Source organism: Takifugu rubripes, chromosome 20 (assembly GCF_901000725.2).
Source record: "Takifugu rubripes chromosome 20, fTakRub1.2, whole genome shotgun sequence".
In the NCBI taxonomy this organism is placed as follows: domain Eukaryota; kingdom Metazoa; phylum Chordata; class Actinopteri; order Tetraodontiformes; family Tetraodontidae; genus Takifugu; species Takifugu rubripes.
Genome location: NC_042304.1, coordinates 2720298 through 2745711, shown reverse-complemented (window position 1 = coordinate 2745711; position 25414 = coordinate 2720298). Strand labels below are relative to the sequence as shown.

Genomic DNA, 25414 nt, shown 5'->3' with positions numbered 1-25414 from the left:
CAGCTCAGATTCTCTCTTTATGCGTCAAAAACAGTTGAGAACAAGCGACAGAGAAACCACACCAAGTCATCCCTCCTCTCTCTCCCTCTTTCCCTTCTGGCAGACAACTTTATGGACAGAATTAAGTTGTCTACCACTACTACTCTGCTAAATTTAAGGGGTCAACTGTACTGATCGTCCGAGGTCTGACGATCTTAATTGAAGAAGCGTCTCTGATGAAGGTTTTCCCGTTTTCTTTAACGGACCAGAGGCCTTAACTGGATTACGGTGACCTGGATAATGAGAACCTACACATGGACACATCACATTAAGTCTATTTGCAGGAGCGGAGGGGAGGGGCATCTGGCCAAAGCTGCCCTTTTCTGACCAATGGTAGAAGTCGTGGGCGGGAGCGATGGAACCGTGTCAGCTAATCACAAAGCAGCGTCGGCACAAGTGCTCGGTTGGCCGACGTCGACGACCATGGACTGTTGGAGTCCACTTTTCGGTCTCCAAAACTTTTAACTTTTATATCTGTACACAGTCCAAAAGGTAGGGAAATTTAACTTTTATTTACGGGGTTGGCATCGTAGTTTTCACTAAATGAAATCCGTAGATTACCAATTATTCGGCTTGCATTTAGTCGGTAAACTACCGCGAGTCCGAAACTGCGTTTCTCCTTAAACCCCAGCCTTGGCGGAGTTTGTTGGAGACTAAAGTGTTGTTTTAATTTAATTTAAAAAAAACTTTATAAACCTATCCCTCGTACTGGTTTTCGAAGCCAGAAATTAGACGAATGGTTAACACACTAGAACTTTTTGTTTTAGTTTTTAATGCTGTCCCGAAGCCACTCGAAACTCCCTTAGACCGACTGAAAGCAGCTGGAAATATTGGTAGTTTACGGGGTAGTTTTTCATTACGTGTATCCACTGTTAAGACACAAAGACTCTTAAAGCTATTTTATCATCCGATATCCTGCAACAGTCAATTTATCCACTGGCATTTGGATCAAATTGGCCAATTTTAACCTAATATTGTCCATTGTGCTTCTTATCTTTGCAGGAGTGAGTTCCAGCATAGAGATGGGGGAGATTGAGGGGTCCTTCCGGGTCCTCCAGACCCCTGGTACCAGGCTGGGAGCCCAGTTCAGCCCCGGTATCAGTACTTTGGAGCCCGGTCAGAGCCCCGGTAGCAACCTGATCGGCGGGAACAGAAATTTTGCTAAATCATTACAGATACGCGTGCATGGCTTGGACGACTGTCAGGAGTTCTTTGACGTAGATGTAAGTGTCCCCCCTAAGGATAAGTCTGTACTTTGAAGCTCAGTAGCCTACATTTTGTCTTATCGGCACACATATAGCGGTGATTGCGTGTGCTTGGGCTTTGACAGCTGTCTTATAAGCTTTGGCGCTAAAATCCCTTCTTCCTTAAGGCGTCTTATTTGAGCAACATGGTGTAAGTCAACAGGGTGCTTTATAAAGATTACATTTTTTAAGTTTAACTCAAGGAATGGAGCGGCTGTAGGCTTGAGATCAGAAGCAGGAGGTTGTTGGTTTCAGCTCCAGTTTGGGGCAAAAACTAGGAAGGTGTTCTGGTAGCAGGAGGTGCCAGGACAAGAAGCAAAAATGGGACAAAATATTTACTTCTTATTCAAGCCCATGTGTGTAGAATAATGATTCTGTTGTCTAGTCCAATTAAAGAATGTGATGGTTTGCTGTGCTGAGACAGCACTTTCCTTTTGTTGGGCCCATTGCCAAAAGCTTGCTGCGAACCAATCAGAAGGCAAATGGGAAGCAATAAGGAAACCACTCCGTCAGAGAACATTTCCTGTCTTTTGTTGTGGTAAGAGAACGTCAGTCAAGGTCAAAGTGGGGTCTGCAAGTGGCGTTAAAAAGAAGTCAATGTCTGCTGCAACGCCTTGACTTTGTGTGCTGTGTTATTTACCCAAGTATAAAACTTGGACTGTGCTTATTTCATTTGAAGGTACTGCACAGCAGGCGTTTTCTAATATTTGTGCCTGGTTATTAGCACCTGTGCCAGACACTTACAGTACATTAGCATCAACTTGGATAAGGGTGCTAAAAGGTGAACCATGAGGGTGCTGCAGCACCCTCTTTTGGCAGGAGATGGCCATTTATTACACTGTACTGAGTCACTTATACTCTGCACCTGGAACTAGGTCAGTTACTAAGCTGGAAATGAAACCAAACGGTTTCCACGTGGCAACAATGGGGAAAAATAGTTTTTTAACAGGTATTTAACGTTGCAGATACATATGCAACAGAACCATCAGCAAAGGTTGGAAAAAGGCTGTGGGCTTGCCGTTGATAGGCGGCGCCTGACAGAAATACACGGGTACAAAAGCAGAGTGACAGTAATCCAGTTGTCATGTAAAAGGTGGCTTCCTGTGGACACGAGGGTCTTTGACATTCTAATATTCAGGACTGCCCGTGTTGCTAATTATTTCTGCTAAGCGCTAGCGAGCATGTTTCTGTAAATGTCTGTGTGCACACCAAGATGTTGTGTCCTTAGCTTTGATTCTGGGACCACAGGTCCTTACAGTAAATGTGTTTGAAGCTTTTTCTGGATTGTAATTGGAGTTTTTCTTCCACTTGGCCTACTTGCTTTGTAAAAATAGAAATTTTGAAATGGCTGTGGTATTCATGGGGCTGCCTCCCCTCTTTGTGTCATTTTAGTTGCTCAGCTGCTCAAATAACAACATTGCTTTAGTCTGTATTGTTTAACCTGCCAAATTGGCCGTTTTTACGTCACAAATCCCTTTCAGGACTATGAAAAACTGAATTAAACGCATGCCATTGTAATGATGATCTCCGCTCCATAAAGCTATGGTCTAGGAGGCTGTGGAGGTCTGAGTGTGCAGCGTTGGTCGTGTTGACCTTGAACAGGCAGATTGAATCAGTGCATGTGTGCTTTGATCATTCGTGAGCTACTTCAGGTACCTCACACACTCATCGGAGTCAGACATTTGCTCGCATGGCTCTTGTCCACTAGCTCCTCCCGCAGCCAGCACAGGAGAAAGCTCAGCCTTGTGGTCACTGGACGGGGAGGCAGGGCCACAAACACAGGCTCTTTTTATACTTAATAGCGGCTCCTGTGCTGGCCTGAACTTTCAGCTCCAAAGTTGCAAAAAAAAAGCCCCGAGTGGGACGTGGAAACGCATGACAATCAGGGTGCTGGTGGGAGGGAACCTGGATGTGCTTTAGGGCTGGCAAAGGAGCTTAGGGAGGAGGGGGGGCAGAGCATCTAGTGTTAATAAGGGAGGGGGGCAGAGCATCTAGTGTTAAGACGGTAGGGGAGGGGGGCAGAGCAGCTAGTGTTAAGACAGTAGGGGAGGGGGCAGAGCATCTAGTGTTAATAAGGGAGGGGGGCAGAGCATCTAGTGTTAATCAGGGAGGGGGGCAGAGCATCTAGTGTTAAGACAGTAGGGGAGGGGGGCAGAGCAGCTAGTGTTAAGACAGTAGGGGAGGGGGCAGAGCATCTAGAGTTAATAAGGGAGGGGGGCAGAGCATCTAGTTTTAAGACAGTAGGGGAGGGGGCAGAGCATCTAGAGTTAATAAGGGAGGGGGGCAGAGCATCTAGTGTTAAGACAGTAGGGGAGGGGGGCAGAGCATCTAGAGTTAATAAGGGAGGGGGGCAGAGCATCTAGTGTTAAGACAGTAGGGGAGGGGGGCAGAGCATCTAGAGTTAAGACGGTAGTGGCAAAGTTTGAGCTGCTCTTGTGGAGGAGGGGACATGCGGGACATTTTTGGAATTTAACTCACAGATTTTCTTTTTGGGTCATTTGAGAATATTACATGATGAATAAGTTGTGATGTTTTCTTGGATGTATCTGTGATTTTAGTTGGGTAGACATGCTGCTGTGTTGTGTCTGATTCACAATAATTCTATAACACTTGCTTCAGGTAATACTTATTTGTCCTTTTAAAGATGTTAAAGGTTTTTGGTTTTATATTGGATTTTAAAAAGTAGTGTGTGCAGGAAGGGCCCCTACTTTGTTACTCTTGTAGCTGTTCTCATATGTTGTGTGGAAAGTTCTTCTGCTTGGAAAATATCCATGTGGTGCCAGTAATGAGAGCCGGAGGTGCACAAATATACCATGTTTATATGACTATAAGACACTGGCCAACTGTTGGTCGTGTACGTCTCAAAGCCAGGAAAAGAACATAAATTGGTACAGATATTATTATTATTATTATTAGTCAAGTCAACAATCAACAGTGTGAAGGTGGTCGTCACTGTGTAGGAATTAAATGAGAATAGAATGTGGGTCACCTTGATGAAAGTTTTAGTCTAATGGTTGGAATGTAGTGATCTCCTGCTTGAGAGGGCTGAAAGTGATCCTAAAGGCCCCACTATAACGGCGTGCCTCATATATGTCCTCGGCTGAGAGGAGTTTGGTCCCACTGACTCTCCTTTGATGACTCTCAGCAGCACTTTCTGGCCCTTCTCGTTGCTGTACTGGAGTATAACAAGACGCTTTCCTCCCATAGACCTTCTCCAGCAGCTTCCTTGATAATGTCATAGGTGCTCCTCCCAGTGTGAGTGTTTGCAAATGGCAACTGGTTCGGTGCAACAACCTTTTGATGGCGGCGGTGGTTATTGTTTAGCATTAGATTTGGTCCTGCTATACTAAGGCACTGCTCGGGGCTGGTTAGAAGGCTGCGATCAAGTCCGGAACAACCGTAGCGATGCACCGTTGAGGCTAAAGATGACCTACTATGCCTAACTTGTCACCCTACTCCCAGAGCCTACACGAAAACTATGTGGGGTGGTATTTTTATCCATCGGAATACCGAGGGTGTTCCAGTGACTGTAAGCTTGTAACAAATCCACCATGTGTTTTTTCCTGAACAAAGATTTGTTTCCCAGAGAAACATCTGGTTGTCATAATCTCTGCTGCTTGTAGAGCTGGATTGGGTGACCCGTTGACCTGTCTTACAGTTAGAGCTCGGGGATGAGACTGACGCATGCCACAAGTTGCGTGTGAAGACGTGAACATGCCAGGTGGGCTTTTAGTTGGTTGAGCAACAAGTTCCGAGGCTTGAATGTGCATCTAGGTTGATTAATTGCATGTGTTATCCCACAGCGTAGTTACCAGGGTAATGACCATGCAGCGGGGTGTTGCTTTCTTTGGTTCCCCTTTCTTTCTGTTTCATATTAAAAATGGAGGAGACCGAAATCATTTAAATGTCAAGATATTGTTTTATTTGTAACTTTATGCCTTTTTAAAGACGATTTTATCCTCCATTTGCTCAACTGATAAACAGCAAGTAATGTTTATGTACTGTACAAAAAGTGACATAAAAAATAGGATGTTGCTAGTAAGAAGAGTGTGTGTTTCTACAGAATTTCCTAGAATAGTATTTATTCCTCCTTGGGAGTAGAGTGTTTTGTGTTCTATTCATTCATTTTGAATGAACTGAATCATAAACATAAGCAATCCCAGTGATTGCTTAGGCCCATTTTCAGTGGGTTAATCTGGTTAAACTGTTCTTTTGCTGGAATAACTTTGTTTCTGTCTTCAGTGACCAGCCCGTCTAAGTGTCCCTGACCCATTAAAACTGTTTCTTACGTTTTTGTTGCTGCGATATTGGCAAGACATGATATACTTTTGTGTTTATTTGCTGATGCCGTTGGTTTATAGTGGGCTAAGTTGCACTCTCACCCAGCTCACAGAAAGTATTAAGAACACCTTTAGATGAACGGTAATCCATTTACTTCTGACTCCTCAATTAAGACTATCTGATCATATCAAGGTTAGAAAAAGACCAACTGCACTAAGTCTTCTGGCGTTCGCTCTCTGCTTTACAGTGTAAGCAGTTGTTTTTATAAGCACTTAAAAATACCATTGTATATTACAACCAGATGTTTGAAGCTATAATTTTCTCAAAAACTCGGAGGCTTTGATTCCAAACCTCAAGTGCAGCGTGTCTTTGGTACATGGTAATTAGTTTAGTGAAAACAAACCCCAGAATGCAGAGAAGGTCGACCCCAGAAGCTTTCCTACCTTTCCTGTTTTCTGCTGCACCGTACGAGTTGGACGGGATTATTTCCTTTTAATTCCCACACGCTCCTCTGAAAGTAGTCCTGAGAAGCATTTGAATTCACTTTGTACTACATATGCAGACCATAGTTAATGAAAAAGACATAAATTACGTCTTCAGAACATAGTATTTCCATATTTTCTTCAGTAATATTGTGTACATATGTAAATATAGTCTTTGCATCATGCATTTCAAACACTGCATTATTTGAACCCAAAAACAAACAGATCAACTGCTCACACAATTTGGTACAGACATGTCTCATCTACTTTTGTCAGAATTTGGCAAAAACCTAAGAAAATGCTGTGAAAAATTGGTTCTTCCATTGTATTCAAATGTGGGCTTTTGTCTCAAGACACTCTGTGAATCAGAAACCTTGGTTCTAATTTTCCGAGTCATTACTGTATTTGAGGGCTACTATGCTGATTACACACAGTGTTCCAGACATGTACATGCACCGTATAGTTGTGTGGACTTGTGCTGAGACAACTCCTTGTTTCTGTCTTTGTTTTCAGCCTAAAGCTCTTGGACAGACCCTCTTGTCTGAAGTTTTCTCGAGAGGCAACCTAACGGAGAGTGACTACTTTGGCCTTGAGTTTCAGAACATGCAGATGAACTGGGTATGCACACCAACATAGGATTTGTTGCATTTTGAAACATGGAGTTGAGTTTACGTCAGATCTCGCATCTTGATGACACAACATCAATTGTCTCTGACTCCAGTTCAGCTTCTTTAACATGTACACATGCATCCTTGTACTTCTATCTTTGTAAGGACCTTCTTAAAAAAACATTACCCAGCCTCCTTACATAACCCTAACATCTAAATGCCTAACTATCAACCTAACTTAAGCCTTAACTGAAGGACCAGGACTAAACCCTCAAACCTTATCTTTAGTGATGACTGTCTTATTGTCATCTAAAAAATAGTTGACCTGTGAAATGCTAAAAAAAAAACATCTAAATCTTTTTGGCTTCTTTCTAGGTTTGGCTTGAACCCGCAAAACCTATTGTGAAACAAGTCAGAAGTGAGTGAATATTATAATTATTACTGTGAGTATTCAGTCAGTGATGATATCCAGTGATGGTTCTTCCATGTTTTCTAGGACCTGCAAACACAATGTTCAGACTGGCAGTGAAATTCTTCCCCCCAGACCCTGGTCAGCTCCAAGAAGAGTACACCAGGTGAGAGCCTGTAAAAGCTAACAAGGTTCTACTTTAATCATAAAACAGGTTTGAGAGCGGTTACACTTTATTGCTCTAGTCCACGATTATGATTTAGGAGATTGTTAAAGGGTTGATTGGTCAAATCAACTCAAATTACCAAAGTGTATTAAATGTGTGTGTTTTTTGTTAAGCTGAGTGGAGACTAAGACTCTACACCTTTGTACAGATACCTCTTCTCAATGCAGATGAAAAGAGATCTGATGGAGGGCAGATTGATCTGTGCAGAAAACACTGGAGCACTGCTGGTCTCTCACCTTGTCCAGGGTAGGTGTTTAAAAACTAGTGTATCCCACTCTGAAAGATTTGAAAAGAACCTGAATCTAATATCGATTTAATACAACTTATATTATCAATGTAAATATTGGAAAAATAATTGAAGTAAAATTTTAAATCAAATGAAATATCCAGGGTAGACATCATCAATACTTGACTATTGATGTAGCCCAACTTTGATATTGGTTTATAAATGTACTGTTTTCTAAATGTATTTGTGCTTTTGCTGTCTTCCACCATAGCGGAAATTGGTGACTATGATGATGTAGCAGACATGAACTTTTTGTGCATGAACAAATTCTTGCCTTATCAAGAGAAGGTAAAGGAGAGGATCATGGAGCTCCACTGCAGGCACCAGTATGTTTCTTTCTCTTTATTCAATGTTGCAAAGCTGAACAATGAGTCGAACTAATGTCTTTCAAACTATAAACACGTAATCGATGGAAATAGGCAGCGAATCCATGTATTAATGTAGATGAAACATTTTTATTTTTAAAAAAAAAATCCATTTGTTTTTAATTTTCATAGTTCTCTCTTCACCACAACAGACTGGGTCAGTGTCTGCAGGGCTGTAAATCCTGCCCCAGTCCATTTGTCAACCTCACAATCTGTTTCCTGCTCATTTGTGATACTTGAGCTCACCCACTGGGGGCCGTTATTGCTCTCTGAGCTGGCTAAGAACCATGGTCTAGGCTTTAGAGGAGCTGATCTCCATCCCAGCCACTCGCTACTCAGCCTGTTCCAGCGAAAGCTGTTGGGCACCGTAGGGATCCTTTTGGCCGAAAGGACATCATTCTCAAAAAGGATGGACTAAATTCTCACCCTCACCCTCTGACCCATCTCGCTACTCCTAAAAAGCATCGCTATAACTAGTTATATAACTATATATTTCTACCTCCTGCCCACAATATGAGCCAAGCACACACTCATATATAATACAAGGATTGGATCAGCCACCTTGGAAGGGCTTAAGGATGGGGACCAACTCTACAGTCACTGCCCTCATGTCCACGCAATGTTTGAGAGGCATGTCAACCAAGACAGGCCTTCAACATCCAGCAACTTAAGGTACTTGGGGGCAGAGCTCATCCGTCCCTGGAATGCTGCTGCTGTGGAGTCACTAAACTGCCGCAGCCACCTCCGCCTCTAAGATAAGAACACCCATCCCTGAGTCTGCTGGCTCTGTTTCCTCAAGGGAAGGCATGTTTGCAGCCTCTGGGTATTCTTGCTACTGCCCTTCTCTCCCCATAGTTTTAGGTCAATAACCTACTTGCCCATGCTACTGTGGAGCATCAGGTGGTTTCTGCCTCAGACTGCGGGAGCTATGCACAGTGTGACCTACCGGTAGCTATCGACCGCTTGTGGGCGTTCACAACCCCTCCATGACCTGTAGGACACCTACAGATCCCATTATCACCGCAGAGTTGCACTAATGCATATTATGGACCACTGGCTCTAATAAGAAGTGGCTTAACTAGTCCCATAATAATGTCCTCTGCAGACGCACCAGCAGTGAGTCTCAAGCTTCATCCGCCCCCCACAGTAGACTGGCTGGGGAGGGACTTAAGGAGATTTTGCTGCTTAACGGATGAACAAAATTAGAATGTGGCAATGATAAGATTGATATGTCTTCCTTGTAAGCTGTTTGGTTGTTATTGCTTGGTGTTGGATTAGACCTTTCAGACCCTAGTTAGTCAAGACTTAACGACACACAACTTCAAACAAGTCATGTTATTTTCCAATTAATATTGTCATCCTGAAAAGGCCAATATTAACTCTTTATAAAAGCAAAAATGCAGTCTTTTTTACATCCTAAGAAATGCAATTTTTTTGCTTTAAAGTTTAAAATGTTATTAGTGAGATACTGATATAATTACATTTCCTGTTGACCAAAAATGCAGCCTGCCTTTAAATATTATACTATTTAAAAAATAAAAATAAAGAAGCAGCTGTGTCTGATGTTCTGATCATGCATTTATCTTATCTGCTTCTAGAAATATTTCTTAAATCATAGAAAAATGCTTGTGTTACTGTTTTTATAAGCGTCTTTTTACTTTAACCTATCCACAGATGGTGGTAATGTAGTTGTTCCTGTAATATTTTCTTGTTCAGGGGTCAAACTCCCGCTGAGTCAGATTTCCAGATCCTGGAAATTGCTCGTAAATTAGAGATGTATGGCATTCGTTTCCATCCAGCCGCTGACCGGGAGGACACCAAAATTAATCTGGCCGTTTCTCACATGGGCCTTCATGTTTTTCAGGTAACTCCAGCCTTTGCCATGACCCCTTTTGCTTTTGTTAAAAAGATTTAGTTTGTTTTAAAGTTCATTTCCCCCCCACAGGGCCACACAAAAATAAACACTTTTAATTGGTCGAAAATGCGAAAGCTGAGCTTCAAGAGAAAACGGTTCCTTATCAAGCTCCACCCAGAAGTTCACGTATGTAATATTTAAAAGATGAGAGTGATGTATCTGTTGATTCAAATGTTCAATATTTCCTTTTTTATTTGCTCGTGTCTCAGTCTTACACCAATCACACTCTGTGACTTCATTCTTGTCATTTTGATTTTAGGGCCCCCATCAGGACACACTGGAGTTTTTGATGGCTAGTCGAGACCAGTGTAAAATATTCTGGAAGATTTGTGTGGAATACCATTCATTTTTTCGGCTGTTTGATCAACCCCAGCCCAAAACCAAAGCTATCCTTTTCACTCGGGGCTCGTCCTTCAGATATAGGTATTTGTCATTGAAACTGTTACTCACTGTTATCCTTTTCCTGAGAAACATAAGTGACATCTAAATACATTTTCTTTGTTTATTTTTGTTATTATTCAAAATTCCTTTGCTAGTGGAAGGACCCAGAAGCAACTTGTGGAGTTTATCCGAGAAAATGGATCAAAAAGAACCCCATATCAAAGGTGCGTGTTTCCACACACGATATGCAGAGTAGAGTTGGGCAAAACCTGATGAACTGACTTATAATGTGGAGAATTCTCTCAGCAATTCTAAATTTACTCAGTCAGACACACCCAATATGTACGAACAAATATTCCTAAAATTTCAAATTATGCTTGCACATTTCTGTCAGGACATACAGATCCCATTTTAAACTGCTTAGGGAAAATTTGCATTATACATGTGTCGATAAACTTTAGTCCCTCGGGGACTTTTGCAGTCTATTCTTTGCTGATGGGTGCGGTCTAAAATACCTGATCTTGCAGCCTTTCCCAATCGAGACATTTACAATGTCAATTTATTCATTACCCCGATGAATTCAACCTTTTAAAAATCAGTTTGCCCACTATTGGTGACATTGCGGTAACTGTTTTCTGTGTATAACCACAATCATGTTTTGAAATAACTCTATTTCAGGAGGAACAGTAAAGTACGAATGTCTGCTCGCTCCTTTGCCACTGAAGCGCCACCACAAGTCAGTTGTACTCCAGGTTTAATTAGTGTGAAAACTCAAAGCGTCACATATTCTACCCACTAACTTTACACTTTGTGTTGTCGTTTGTGTGTCTTGTCTTAGAGCTTGTCATTAAATGACAGCGTGAAGGCTTCAGGCTCCCCTCCCTCTGCTGTTGTGTCTATTTACCCAACGCACAACCCAAGCATTGTCCCACGAATGGAAGTCCAACCTCATCCCCGGCCGTTGCCCACACTGAACCAGTCTCCGACAACTCTCCAGAAGCCGCTTCATTCCCAACCTCATGCTGCCAGGATCCCCAGCCCTCTGAAGGATGAAACAGTCAAGGCTGCTATCCCATCTCACTACACTTTTCAAGGTGCCCCCGGTAGTCAGGCAGTAGGACACTGCAGTCCCATGTTTGTGTGTATAGAGAGCAGTACCTCCCTATCACAGCCATGTAGAAATGGCAATGAGGATACTTTCAGTGGGAGAAGGGCAACTGAGGGCATGGTGGGAGGGAGCGGGTCAAACAGGAAAGGCGCTTTTACCCCTGATGCTTTTCAGGTAGAACTTTTGCGTACCAAACAACATCCCATGTTCTCCATGTCCAGCTCTCCAGTTCACGTCACTGAAGAGTTCATAGACGACGATCCCACTGAAATTTCTTTTTATGGTGGAGGGGCCGAGGCCTTCCCTTTCAGACTCGACGATAAAGTCCATCGGTACGATTATGTTGAGGAATCTGACCTCGGCAAAAATAGATTGTTCAGCGTAGGCATCGAAGACCTAAACAGGAGCAGCAATCGTTTCCCTGATGGCATTGTAGACCATTCTGAGACCAGTTCCTTGGTCAACAACCGTTCAGAGTGCAGTTCTCTGGATAACCTTGGGCTCAGCTCTGCAGGCGAGTCCATGTCGGTGGGTTACGGGGGCCACGATTCCTCCTCGTTACGCCTGCCCGGCTCTGGGATCCACTCAGAGGCTAGTTCAATGGTCAACTTCCCAGCCTACTCTGTCCGCTCCGAGAGCAGCTCTGCTGTGCAGTTTAGTGACCTGGTGGAGCAGCTGGAACAGCTCAGCTACCCACCCACTGCCACTGAGGGTTCTGGAAACGGTGAGTCCGACTCAGACTCTGACTGGGGCTCTGATAGCGTACTTCCCCCCGAGCAGAACCTTTTTTGTAGTAATCCGCTGACGGGGAGCAGTGGATTAGAGAACTTCATCCTGCAGTGCCAGAACCTGCAGGCCTTGGCACTCGCAGACATCTCTGGATCCTCTCAAATATAATATAATCCACACATAGGATTTCACTCGACTCCATATTATAGAAATAATACTTTGGCGGCACCATGTCAGCACCATATTTACCGTTGGATAGTTTACCCTTATTCAAAGAGCCTTTCATTGTAAAAGGCTGTTACAATAGAACATTTATTTGCACTTGACTTCCAATAGCTTGCACTCCAATCTAATAGCTGCACATCTTTATTATATACACCTTTAACATGAGTCTATAACTTGGAAAAGACAAAAAAAAATCTGTTTAGCAAATCTAGTCATTGTTCTCCCAGTGACTTGACCTGGCATACCCTTGCCTGGGTCCTATTATATATTATAGTGCTTTTATTTTTTTGTAAATCAAGTTGCGTAACGCAAAACACCCAGTGCTTTATCTTTCCTTTTCAGATTCATTAAAACATGAATGTACACGTGAACAAATGCCAATTTTGTTAGGTTTGCATACCATATTAGTTGCCTTTAGGTTGCCTGTCATCAGCGCTTCTGCACATTCAACGGAAGTTATAATTTTTTTAAAAATAGAGTTTATTCAGAGTATTTTATGTTGAATCCTACCTATTTTGTTTTGACCAAGTACAACTAAAATGTGATATCTTAATTTACCAAGTACTTACATTACTAATAGTAAAGTTTATATAGTGCAGTAGATTACTTTATAATGACAATAATTTGCCTTATGTCTTATTTCCTAGATGACATTAATTTTTCCTGTAGATCACAAGCATGAAACTTTTTCTACTTCAATCTCAGGGTAAAAGTGAAAGTCATCCAGGTTTATTAAATGTAGGCCTCAGAGCTGCAGCTGCACCATGTTTCTGTATGCATTACTGCCACCTGCTGGCCAGGCAGGTGTCACTCAGCCCTCTCCGCGCATCTTTGTTAAACTTCACCAAACATCTCAACATTAGTCGATCATGCAGTAGAGCTTGCTCTCAAGGTAAAGAATGTAAGCAGTGAATGAATGTAGCCAAAGGCGGAATAACAGGGGGACAGGGGGTCCAGACCCACCGGACCTGGAATAATCACACTTTAGAATCGTTTCCCCAAAATCCAAATCAACCATTTTATGTAGCTGTAATTAAAAATGACATATTTTTCAAACTACTGGTGTTAGTTGTAGGTAAAATCGGGGGTTTGATCCTCTGCCCAGCTGGTGCACTACATGCATCAGGCAGGAAGGAGTGCCGTTCTTCTGGTTCAGCAAGTAGCACATAATAGAGTTTTGATGTTTGGCAGTTTGGGGGGTTTTATACACATGGATAAACACAGCACGGTTATAATTGTTGTAGGGTTGGATTTATAAACGATGGAGAACTTGAAAGTAGCAAATAGTCAAACTACAAAATTTCAGATTCAGCCCAAATATGGAGATAAATTAGCTGCATAAAATCTAATCCTTAATGCAGCACAGATAAAGTCACTGGACTTTATCTAGGTAATATGCTTTTTTTTTTTTTTTTTTTACTTTAGTAAAATCTTTGCCTTTCAAGTATTCAAAATAGAGATATTTTCCCCTTCAGTTTACCACTTGTAAGCACTTTTTTGCTCAATGTGTAATTGCAACTTTCTTGTCCCCCTCAATAATTACAGTTGAGAAAATATCCTGTTTAATGTACCCACCAATTCTGAAATAAAATACCTGCCCCTGAATGTACCATCTTCCTCCTTGGTGCTCCTGTAGGAATAATTAATAAAAGGTGTTACTGATGGCACACTGGTACTTAATATTTCTTTTTAACAAACATAATCTAAAGATTATAGCTGCAATCTCAATATAGTAGTGAATGCATATAGTGAAGCATCGGTACACAGATAGAGGTTGATATTATGTGCATACTATGGTCTGTATCAGCATGACTTTGCTGCACAACATACCTACCACATGGACTTTTGGTTATTGGAAGGAAATGAGGATGTTTTGCACAGGTACTTAGGTAAGAATTTCTCTTGACTAGCTGGAGTTCTGATAGATTTGTAATATGTCGTCTTATGGGAACATGAATGCAACGTTTGATCGGTCGTTTATGTCTGTTAATGGTACTTTTTATTTGTGGCTGATATGTGGCCTTGTCAACTTTGTCTTGAATTTACTGGTGTCAAACAAGGGAAAACTCTTGATTAGTCGCTGCAGTCTCCTCAAAATAGCTTTGAATCCATTTTAGTCCAACCTTTTGTTGCATTGATATTTAAAGTATGCATTTACTGTATTACTTTTTGCCTTGCACCAGTGCTTTCAAGCACTTTCACTTTTATGCAACTTGCCTCACTGTGCATCTCAGGTGTATGTTCATGTTCATCCCATAATAGTTTCTTGTTACCGGTAATCCTAGGGAACGTCTGGCAAGGGGCCTAACTGAATTTGAAATTTTGCTCCTAATTATCTAAACTCACTAGCTCTTATTGTCACCATGAAGGATGGAAGATTTTAGGTATGGAAGGGGGATTTTCATAATATTGTGTAGAATGAGTTTATCTGATCTTTTGTATCTTCTTTTTTTAGCCTTGATTAATTATTTGCCATGTTATTCCTTTCCTTACCACTCTATTTAATAGTGGGGTGACAGTTTTCCAGCTACGCTGAGGCCCTTTAGGAATTAAGTAATATTCAGTAATTCCTGGACATGTATACTGATTTTTTTATTTTTTTATTTTTTTTTTACTGTTACAACTTAATGTTTGTATGTTTCACACTAAGAATAAAGTAATCACTTTTTGGTACCATAAATGTCAGACTAAAAATGTTTTTTCGGGATGCAGGAAAGTTGAAGGCAATTCTCAGGATCCAGCTGTTAGAACTGCTATGGTGTTTGAATTTTGCGTTCTGTTAATTGGGGGATAAAAAAACGGCATTCTGGCTCCAGACATGTTCAGATGATAATGTTACCCTTTGTGCTTTATCTGTGAGGCAGGAAAAAGCCACATGATCCACTTTAAATTCCAAATTTACCAAGTCGTTGGACTCTAAATATAACTTCTGAGATCCCTCTTCTGTTTTGTTTCATTAGTTGCCTTCACCGCAACGTCCTCGCTGTCCCGTTAGATCACGGACAAGCGTGGTGACATTTCCATAGAGAAACTGGACTGTTTTTAAAAACGGCACGAGTCACCTGCTAGGAAGTGGTTTCGTTCATAGGCAAGATTCCTCTGCTTAAATCCAGAAAAGGTTCTTCCCTCTTTGTGCTATTTGCTTCCACTTTTTCTTTTAAACCCATGGCGTCTCTCCCTGCAGGGCTTCTGGTATTTTAATGGGCATTTGTCATCCAGACCAGGCACATTCCTGACAAAGCTTCGGACTAAGAATCACTAATTGTTTCTGGGTCGAGACGTGTCCCCCCTCTTTCTTTCCTCTCCCTTCCTACATTTTTCAGTTGCATTGACCAGGAAATAAGAAAGAGCACAGTCAAGTATTTTTGTAATTACCAAAAAGAACAAAAGCCAGAAATGTGAATCAGCAACAGGCTTGTTAAACTTGGCAAAGAACCATTGGGCCAGTTTGTAGAGATCTCTAAAAATTGGCAGGGGGAACTGGGACTGATTACTGCCTCAGTCTGCTCTTCTGCCTCCCCTTTCATGGTGCGAGTGGTCTTGTTGCACCACCATTTTGAATGGAACTGGGATTATTGTAGAAAAAAAGATGGCAGCATTGTCCATATTTAGTCACTTCATGCTTGAAAAATGGTAGAAGGTGGTCCTTTAAGCAATAAATGGGGTTTCCGGGCAGGGTATGGGCGTGTGCGCTGTTCTTTTTCTAGTTATCTTGATAAAGTCGATTCAAATCTAACCATTCATACAGTTTTTCTTTTTGAATTCCTTCAGATTCCGTTGTGGACAGCCCTCAGCTATCTCCCTTTAGCTCCAAAGGTCCTCTCTCACCCTCTCTCCAGATGTCAAACCTCAGCCTGTCTGGCCAGGCCCCATCGCCGCTGCAAAGCCCCAATCTATGTGAGGTGGGCAGCACTGTCAGGCTAGAGGAGGAGGAAGAGGGAAGGAGGAAGGTAGACTGTTAACATGCTGAATTTCCATTCCGTGCCTTTGATGGTGGTTGGATTGTCCATCGCTCAGTTTTGAACCTTACTTTGTTTCTGTTTCAGCGTTATCCAACTGACAAGGCCTATTTTATCGCCAAAGAAATCCTCACTACAGAGCGGACTTACCTTAAAGACCTTGAGGTCATCACAGTGGTGAGTTACTAAAAAGTTTTTGATTTCCAAATGTGCTTGAAGCACAGGTAAATATTACAATTCGGAATCATAAATGTGTTTTAAATATATTCACAATTAGTAGTAGCAATTATCTCTGACTGTTAATACGCATGAAAACAGTTTGTCCTTCATATCAGGATACTATAATAATGCTAAATGGGTTTAATCTTGAGGTATCATTAAGCTATTATTAACATTATCGCCTGTCAGATTAAGCTCTGTCCTTTTCTTGCACTTTTAATAGGTCATGTCTTAGTTTTCATCTTGGTTTTTTGCCCTCAATTTCTCTATTTTTCTACCTAAAATAACTTTAGCATAAATTAAAGAACCTTGCAAATGCAGATGTGATTTAGACACCCAGTTTTCCTCTCATTTTAGTTATTGTTTTTGTCTTCCACTTGTAGTGGTTCCGCAGTGCTGTAATCAAAGAAAATGCCATGCCCGAAGGCCTGATGACCCTCCTTTTTTCTAATATTGACCCCATATATGAGTTCCACCGAGACTTCTTCAAAGAGTTGGACCAGAGGCTGGCTCTCTGGTAGGTTCTCCTTTGCTTTACTTCATTTTCAAATGATGATTATGTTAAAAACCCATTTTTAATGTTTCCCCAGGGAGGGACGCTCCAACGCTCATGTCAAAGGTGACTACCAGAGGATTGGAGATGTGATGCTGAGGAACATGGGTGCGCTGAAGGTACGGAGGATTTGCTCAGTTTCTTTGAAGCACAATGCCCCAGACCTTACACTTTACATTCTGACATCATCAGGAGTTCACTAGCTACCTACAGAAACACGATGAGGTGTTAACAGAGCTGGAGAAAGCTACCAAGAGGCTGAAGAATCTGGAGACCGTTTACAAGGAGTTTGAACTGCAGAAGGTCTGCTACCTGCCCCTCAACACGTTCCTTCTCAAGCCCATCCAGCGTCTCATGCACTACAAGCTCATCCTGGAGAGATTGTGCAAACATTACCCTCCCATGCACCGCGATCACGATGACTGCAAGGGTCAGTTCTAATCAGTGTTGTCTGTAGCATCAACAGCATCTGTCGATAATTCATGTGAAACGGTGTGAAAACATTCATTTGTACGGAAATAAATACAGCGTCCCAGCTGTTTTTGGTCAAGTCTTATCTGGGTTTATGCTTCCAGAGGCTCTGAAGGAAGTCACTGACATAGCCACTCAGCTCCAGAGCAGTCTCATTCGACTGGAGAATTTCCAGAAACTGACGGAGCTGCAGAGGGATCTAATTGGAATAGAGAACTTAACAGCACCTGGCAGGGTAGGTGAAACTTTACGTTGGGCTTTTTCCCATGTATTTGTCTTTTCTTTTGTTTGATGTCTAGGCAAAAGTGTCCTACATCCATGTTAATTAAGAAAGCACGATTGTCAACAAGATGCACGCCCATGTATGGCTGGCCCTGTACCTGTAGGGCTCCCTGGATGTGTCACAGCTCTTTTCACTATCTGAATATCCGACTCTCTGGGTAATCTGTCCACTTGTGCATCTGAAGGATGGTTCAGGACAACCCTCCACCTGTCCTGACGTCCATACCATCGTGTCTACGCCGTGTTTCCTCCTAACTGCCTCATGGCCGGAGACCCAGTAAGCACAGGGGAGTCCTCACTTAGCTAAAGGCTTACCTGGCCTCACCTCCTCACGAGCTCTGCCGCCCTTCAACTCAATCTTGCACAGAGGAACTGGGATTACAGTGAATGCTGGCAGCTCAGGCCAGCTACCCAGAGCAGCGAGGCACTGTTTTCCGTGTTTTTGGGCAGTGCGGATCTTGCGGCTGGCAAGCCTCCACCTGGTCTATCAGCTCTCCCAACTGGCGGGGAGGCTCTTTCCACGTGGCACTAATCCCACATCACTTACAAACACGACCCTTGACCTTTGACTTTTTCACCTCACGAGATCTGGATTTCTTCCCAACTGAAACCTGCACTGAAAACGGTGGCTTCTTGGAGCTGTTCTGGAAGCTGTGGTGGCGGTTTTGGCTGCTCGATTCAAGGAAATTCGGTTCATTTTCGATTCATTTGACACTTTTTTTTGCTTTCAAAACCAATAATGTCCTGGCTCCTGTCCACCTGATATTTTAACAATCCGTCACTTCAGCAGGGCCCTGCCTTCCTCTGGGTAACTTGTACGTCCCAAAGTCTCGATATAAACAGTGGGGTGACCTTTAACTTGTGGCCGCTGCTCCCAGATTGACAAGGAAATTTCATTCATTTCATTCATAAAATATTTTATTTTATTCTCCTGTAATGACCCACCACATTAAGTATTTTCATTCATTGTCTGTCACTTTGTCTGTTGATTGACTGATTTCCACTACCTACATACAGTATTTAACTGGCAAGCCCCTCTAAACATGCTGGGATGTGCACGCTTGCAGTGAAACACAAATATCTTTTTCTCCATAGAAATTCATACGGGAGGGCTGTCTTTACAAGCTCACCAAGAAGGGACTGCAGCAAAGAATGTTTTTTCTGGTGGGTATAGAGCTGTTTAAAGTCAAATAATGATCATTAGTCTTGGAAAAACTGGTCTGCCATATGGTTTTATTATCTTTTCCAGTTCTCAGACATGCTTCTCTACACAAGTAAAGGAGTCACAGCCACCAATCAGTTTAAAGTACATGGTCAGCTGCCACTTCATGGAATGATAGTAAGTAGATTCACTCTTTATGGGGAGCGTATGGATTGACAAGTTTTATACACATAATGCTCTTTTTCTGTATGCTTTATTCATTAACAAACATGTCATACCGATGTTGATTAGCACTGTTATTAACTATAGAGATGATTCAAATTCAAACGGTTGCTCTTACTTTGTGCTACGCCAGAATACTGGAAACACCTCGTGCGAGCTTTACATTAGTGTTTGTCAGTCTTATTGAATCGGTGTGGCAGTGTGTTGAGAAAGGAGGGGCCTAGGTCTCCTAACCTTGCATGTTTTTGCTTTACACCTGGCTGCAGCTCATAGTGTTGGATGGACCGGTAAGTCTGCCAGTTCATAGACCCAAAACCCATCATAACCCTTTCTTCTCCAGTATTTTGTAGGTAAATCTAAAGCATCGCTCAGGATGCACATTGATCCTTGCAGCTCATTTAAATGACGTCTCAAACATTGCTGATATTTCTGTGCACATAATATCAGTGGGTTTAGGCAGGAAGTATTTAGTAGCAGCAGATCTGTCTGAACCATCAACCAAACTCCCTTCAGTCCTTGTTTTATAGATTATTTTTGAGGATGTTTAATGCTTTCTATGTGATCATGTTTTGTGGTTTGTATTTATTTCATAGGTTGAGGAGAGTGAAAATGAGTGGTCGGTGCCCCATTGTTTTACCATCTACGCTGCACAGAGAACCATAGTAGTGGCTGCCAGGTGAGAGCAGAGATGTCCTGATTTCCAGTAATTGTGGAAGGATTTATTTTTAACTTATGTCTGTACGATTCCAGCTCCAAGGTGGAGATGGGGAAGTGGATTGAAGACTTGAACTTTGCTATCGACATGGCTAGGAAGTCTCAAGATAAGTCCAGCTTTTTTCTTGACCCTGGACTGGGCGATCACTCCAACCGTGAGTTTTTTTTTGCTATTTTGCAACTGTGCGTATGGCAAAATTCTGCTAAATTAATTTCACCCCACAGCTGAAGATGGACAGTGTTTTTCTGTTTTTTTCCCTCCTGACAATAATGCATAATCATAACATTACCCCCCCCCCCCCAGGATCATCTGATGAGGTTTCTGTGGAGCAAGAGTCGGAGGATGACATAAACTCCTCCCACACATCTCTGGATAAGCAGGCGCACCATCGTGCCAACACCACCATTCATGTGTGCTGGCACCGCAACACCAGTGTGTCTATGTCTGATCACAGCCTTGCTGTGGAGGTACTCCTCCTTTCCCCATGTCACATGCACACGCACACATGTCGGCTCTCCACCTCTCGTTAACAGACCTTCAAAAGCCTTTCTTGCATGACTTTCTTACGTGGCTGCCATTATCCCTGAACGGTGGAATAATCAATCAATCAATCAATCAATCTTTATTTATGCACGTCTTATACAATCAAAATTGTTTCAAGGCGCTTTCCAGAATCCCAGGGCCTGACCCCAGACAAGCAACAGTGGCAAGGAAAAACTCCCCTTTAACAGGAAGAAACCTTGAGCAGGACCAGGCTCATGTAGGGGGACCCTCCTGCTGATGGCCGGCTGGGTAAAGAGAGAGGAGAAGGGGGAGGACAGGTAGAGGATAGGATAGGATAGGTAGGAGAGGAGAGGAGAGGAGAGGAGAGGAGAAGTAGAGTGAAGGGGAGGTAGAGGAGAAGGAGAAGGAGGAGGGGAAAGAGGAGAGGAAAGAAGAGGAGAAGGAAAGGAAAAGGAGGAGGGGGAGAGGAGAGGGAGAGGAGAGGGAGAGGAGAGGGAGAGGAGGGGGAGAGGAGAGGAGAGGAGGGAGAGGGAGAGGCACAGAGCACAGAAACACACACAAAAAATATGATGCACAATCACTTCAGCGGGGCCGGAGGTCATTCTGCAGCCCCGAGGGCGGCGATACCTGTAAATAAATAGGGGGGGGAGAAGCAGAAAAACTACACAAGAATCAGCATAACTAGTCTGCTTGATGAGGAGAGGAGAGGAGAGGAGAGGAGAGGAGAGGAGAGGAGAGGAGAGGAGAGGAGAGGAGAGGAGAGGAGAGGAGAGGAGAGGAGAGGAGAGGAGAGGAAACCATGACCCAGTGGGGTGACAGAGGCCTTTAGACGACCCCCTAAGTATGATAATTTGTCTGTCCATGATAGTAACTGGAACTGCAGAATTAGTAACAATAAGCTTTTTCAAAGAGGAAGGTTTTGAGTCTGATCTTAAAAGTAGCGATGGAGTCAGCCTCCCGTACCTGGACAGGGAGCTGGTTCCATAGCAGGGGGGCCTGGTAGCTAAATGCTCGGCCCCCATTCCACTCCTAGAGACTCTGGGGGACCACAAGTAGACCAGCATTCTGAGAGCGGAGCGGTCTATTGGGCTGATAGGGTATCACTAGCTCCTCCAGGTAGGATGGAGCTAGGCCTCTGAGGACCTTGTAGGTCAAAAGAAGGGTTTTAAAAATTATTCTAAATTTAACGGGCAGCCAATGAAGCGACGCCAGTACAGGAGTAATGTGATCTCTTTTGTCAATAATGAGGATAGTGAGGACACCTGTATCGCTTTGGGCTTGAATAACATCTTTTACTTCTTGTTAATCCTTTCTGCTTCTTTAATCCCATGTTCCTCTTTTTCTTCATGCTAAATTTGGGATTATTTGACATTTGATCTACTTGTCCCTCCATAGTTGTGCAGTATGTGACAGGAATGTGGCATCTCTGTGTCTGGTTCTCTAAACGAAACTGAGTTTTTGCAAGAATGTGTTGAAAGAGGGCACGCTTTGAGAGGTCGTCACATCTGACACTAACCTTCTTTCCCTATAGATCACAGAAGAAACTCTTCCCTTTTCCCACGTCTTCCTCCACAAACTAATCCACTAACATCATGACACTCTTTGTTTTGTCTCCTCGCCCTTTCAGTCTTTGGCTCTTCGGCCGTCTCACCAGAGCTTCCTCCACGCTATCTGCTTGGACAAGGCCAAAGACCAAACACTATAACACATGTTTGTTGGTACCGAAACCAGAACCTTTCTCTCGCTGATTATCTGCACATGAACCAGGTACTAGTCTCAAAGATCAGAGAGAGAAGAGACCAGTAATGGTTTATTATAAATTTAAATAATTCATCTTAAAGATAGATAATTAACAAAATTAAAAAAGTAGGAACGAAGCCTAGCATAAGGGGGCATCCTTAAAGTGAACCATTACAATAAATCCATAAACAAGGTCCAGCAGGTGAGGACCCTATTGGGATTACAATTATTCGCGCTGTATGGTCTATTAGTGTGTGTGCACTCTAATTCTCATCTTTCTAACCGCTGGCAAACACACACACACACCCCAACGTACATTTATACTTGTCTTCTTTACAGAACCAGCTATCAGGTTATCTCCTAAGGAAATTCAAGAACAGTAATGGCTGGCAGAAACTGTGGGTTGTATTCACCAACTTCTGCTTGTTCTTCTATAAGACTCACCAGGTCAGACCTGCATCATTATTAGTTTTATCAGCGCACAACCATTTGATTGAAGCTTCTCATCTCAAAATGCATCTCTGCTGTAGGACGACTTCCCACTGGCGAGCCTGCCTCTGCTCGGCTACACAGTCGGCATGCCTGAGGAGTCGGACAGCATCCACAAGGAGTACGTCTTCAAACTGCAGTTTAAGTCCCATGTGTACTTCTTCAGGGCAGAAAGTGAATACACTTTTGAAAGGTACGTGAAGTGTGTCTGACAGTGGGAAATAAGCAGCGTTGCGGTTCCGCAGGAACACTTTAACATTGTGTCGTTGCCTTTATAGGTGGATGGAGGTGATCAAGAGTGCAGCCAGCACTACAGGTCGGATGAGTTTGCTCATTCCCAAAGGAAGTCCTGTGGAGATAAATGGAAAGTGAAGGCTCTTGGAGGCTGGGCCTTACTGACATTGGTCCAGTTATCACTATAATCGCAAAGTAAAGATGCTCAATGCTGCCAGTGTTGATATTTTAGGGTTTTTAATTGGAATTGTTTGCAGTATAGAAGGAAAATGGAAAATATATTTTGATTAAATATTCTGTTTCTATATCTGGTGGGGAATGTTGTGTGGGACCAACCTAAAAGGCTTAAATTTTAGGTCTCTTTTCTAAGTTACAGCTTACAGAGGATATCCAGGATGTGGAGAGTGAAGGGAGAAGGGTCAGTTGTGAAGGTGATGAGAAAGATTCTTGGAAAGTTTTGGTAGGTGTTCGGAGAAAATATGAAAACTGCTGACAATGGCATTACCTTTTCTTTTCTAGATGAGGGAGGAAGATATTTCTTAAAGTGTTAAGGCTTTTCTGCTTCAGTCAGATTACTTACACGACGTTGTAGACTGTTTGGTGCTACATTTCTGTTAAAAGTGTAATCAGATGTGTGTTATATTTGTATATAGGGATAACAGCACGGCGAAATGCAATTTAGTGTGTGGTTGTGTAAGTTACTTAATTTCTAAGAGTAATTTTCTTGTCAAAAAGACTGTTGCTTTAAGAATTAATGGGATTTATAGGTGAAGACAGTGATCTGACATGTACCAATATTATTTGTTTTTATATCTGAAGACTGGAAATGTGTTTTCGTGCATTCATGTGTGATTGTACTGAGCAGCCGCTGGAATATAACTAAAACGGCTGATTGAAATCCTCCCAAATTCCTCTGAAATTTTCTGATGAACAGTTAATGTGCAGTTTCTTCCTCCTATTTATTTCCTGTAATGGCATCATAGTGGGCGGTGGTAGCTCAGTCTGTTGGGAACTGGGCGGAGAAGCGGAGGGTTCCCGGTTTGTGCGCCACTGCAGACAAAACGTGAAAGTTGATCTGGTCGCACGGGAAGCCACCAGAACACCTTCAGAACCCGCAAATGCTCATATAGGGCCTCCTCGTCCAGGGGTGGACCCTGCCTTCGCCCATTGTGTGCCCTCCCCGTGACCCCGAAAGGGATTAAAGCGCCTAAAGAAGACGAGACGAGGAATGGCACCGGTGTGGTACACCTACATACACAAATGTAGACCTATTGTTACTCCATCTAACACCTAACAAATAAATACATGCAATTATTACTTGTCTGACTTTTCATTAAAGATTGTTTTACTTGTAGTGGAATGTAACAGTGCATATACTGTACAATTATGCATTTAATAACTTCAGTTATACAATTTGAACAAGCACAGGTGATTTGTGAAGCACCTTTCAGTAACTTGTCCAGATTAGGCCATATGGGAAGAACACAGCAGTTGTGAGTTCAAACAATGATAGAATGTTGACAATCTTGAAGTGTCACTAAAATGCAGATGCTGTTGCCACCGGACAAGAATTGCGTGTTGTCCGAAACTACTACAGGCTACCACTGTAGACTGGTTTAATATATTCTACCCAATAACATGGAGTGTTGTTCCCTTAACTGATGAGAATGATTTATTACTGCGTGACGGATTATAGACTCTGAATTTCTGCATTATCTACATGTCACTGGGCTCTTAGTTGTGTCAATATATCAGTCCCACGCAACAGAGAGCATTCCCAGTACATGTCAGCACAGTGTGCACTGGGTGTGGTGGTAACTTTCCTTTTAATGATGTAATTACTCATCTGCCAAGGGCATGAGTTTCAGGTGCTAGAACAGATTCCTTCTGAATCTAGGGTGTGGAGTTGCCCAAACAATATTGCTTCACAACAGCCTGGAATGAAAGTAAGCTCAGTACTGTGCTTTGGTTTTTAAAATGGTTGTATCTAAATGTATGATTAACATCTAAAATTCCTCAATTTAGTGGTGCAACGCTGTAATACAGACATATTATTGGTTAAAGCAGACTGAGCCAATGTATGCAGAGGCTTGGATACTGTATGTCTCCACTTTGATTTCAGAGCTTGCATTTGTATTGTAAACAATAGCTGATTGTAATGATGGTCTGTTTTCTGAACATAAAATAAGAATCTTTACTAATATCAAATTGTATTGTTGGTCTTAAATAATTATAATGTGGTAGCACTCAACCTATACATATATGGTATAGATGTTTAATCTGTGGGTCAATTTTAATGACTTTAAAAAATGGATATTTAATGTTCAGATGCAATGTTAAACAAAAAAAAAATAGCGGTGCCTTTCGCTAACAGCTGACTTTGCTTAACTCACCGGACCCTGCGATAGTCACTTTGTGGTTGTATGATTCTGGCTCAGATACCTGTTCTTTCTATAATATCAGATGCAGATTTTTAGAAAATACGACCGTGAATTTGTGAATAGTTCACTGTCACTAACCCTGGATTTTATTAATTATTTGTAACCTGATGTCTGAGAAAATGTTG

General features: G+C 42.4%; 1 protein-coding gene across 3 annotated transcripts; it reads left to right on the top strand.

Annotated features, from left to right (window-relative positions):
• The first annotated feature begins 433 nt into the window (after nucleotides 1–433).
• farp2 (FERM, RhoGEF and pleckstrin domain protein 2) lies at nucleotides 434–24165 on the top strand. 3 transcript variants are annotated; one of them, XM_011614448.2, is made up of 27 exons: nucleotides 434–531; nucleotides 1042–1262; nucleotides 6560–6664; nucleotides 7030–7072; nucleotides 7151–7229; nucleotides 7438–7535; nucleotides 7787–7901; nucleotides 9657–9804; nucleotides 9886–9981; nucleotides 10115–10278; nucleotides 10392–10460; nucleotides 10915–10972; nucleotides 11075–11330; nucleotides 16070–16248; nucleotides 16345–16434; nucleotides 16860–16993; nucleotides 17067–17148; nucleotides 17222–17459; nucleotides 17605–17735; nucleotides 18878–18946; nucleotides 19032–19121; nucleotides 19760–19842; nucleotides 19917–20035; nucleotides 22013–22152; nucleotides 22465–22572; nucleotides 22656–22807; nucleotides 22893–24165. In XM_011614448.2, the coding sequence occupies exons 2-27, from the start codon at nucleotides 1062–1064 to the stop codon at nucleotides 22984–22986; spliced, it is 3141 nt and encodes a 1046-aa protein (XP_011612750.1). In that variant the 5' UTR covers nucleotides 434–531; nucleotides 1042–1061; the 3' UTR covers nucleotides 22987–24165. The 3 variants fall into 3 exon arrangements, 2 of the variants coding, with proteins under 2 accessions (XP_011612750.1, XP_011612749.1); XM_011614447.2 differs by lacking the exon at nucleotides 22013–22152 and adding an exon at nucleotides 20185–20348; XR_965363.2 differs by lacking the exons at nucleotides 22656–22807; nucleotides 22893–24165 and adding an exon at nucleotides 20185–20348.
• Nucleotides 24166–25414: the final 1249 nt, after the last annotated feature.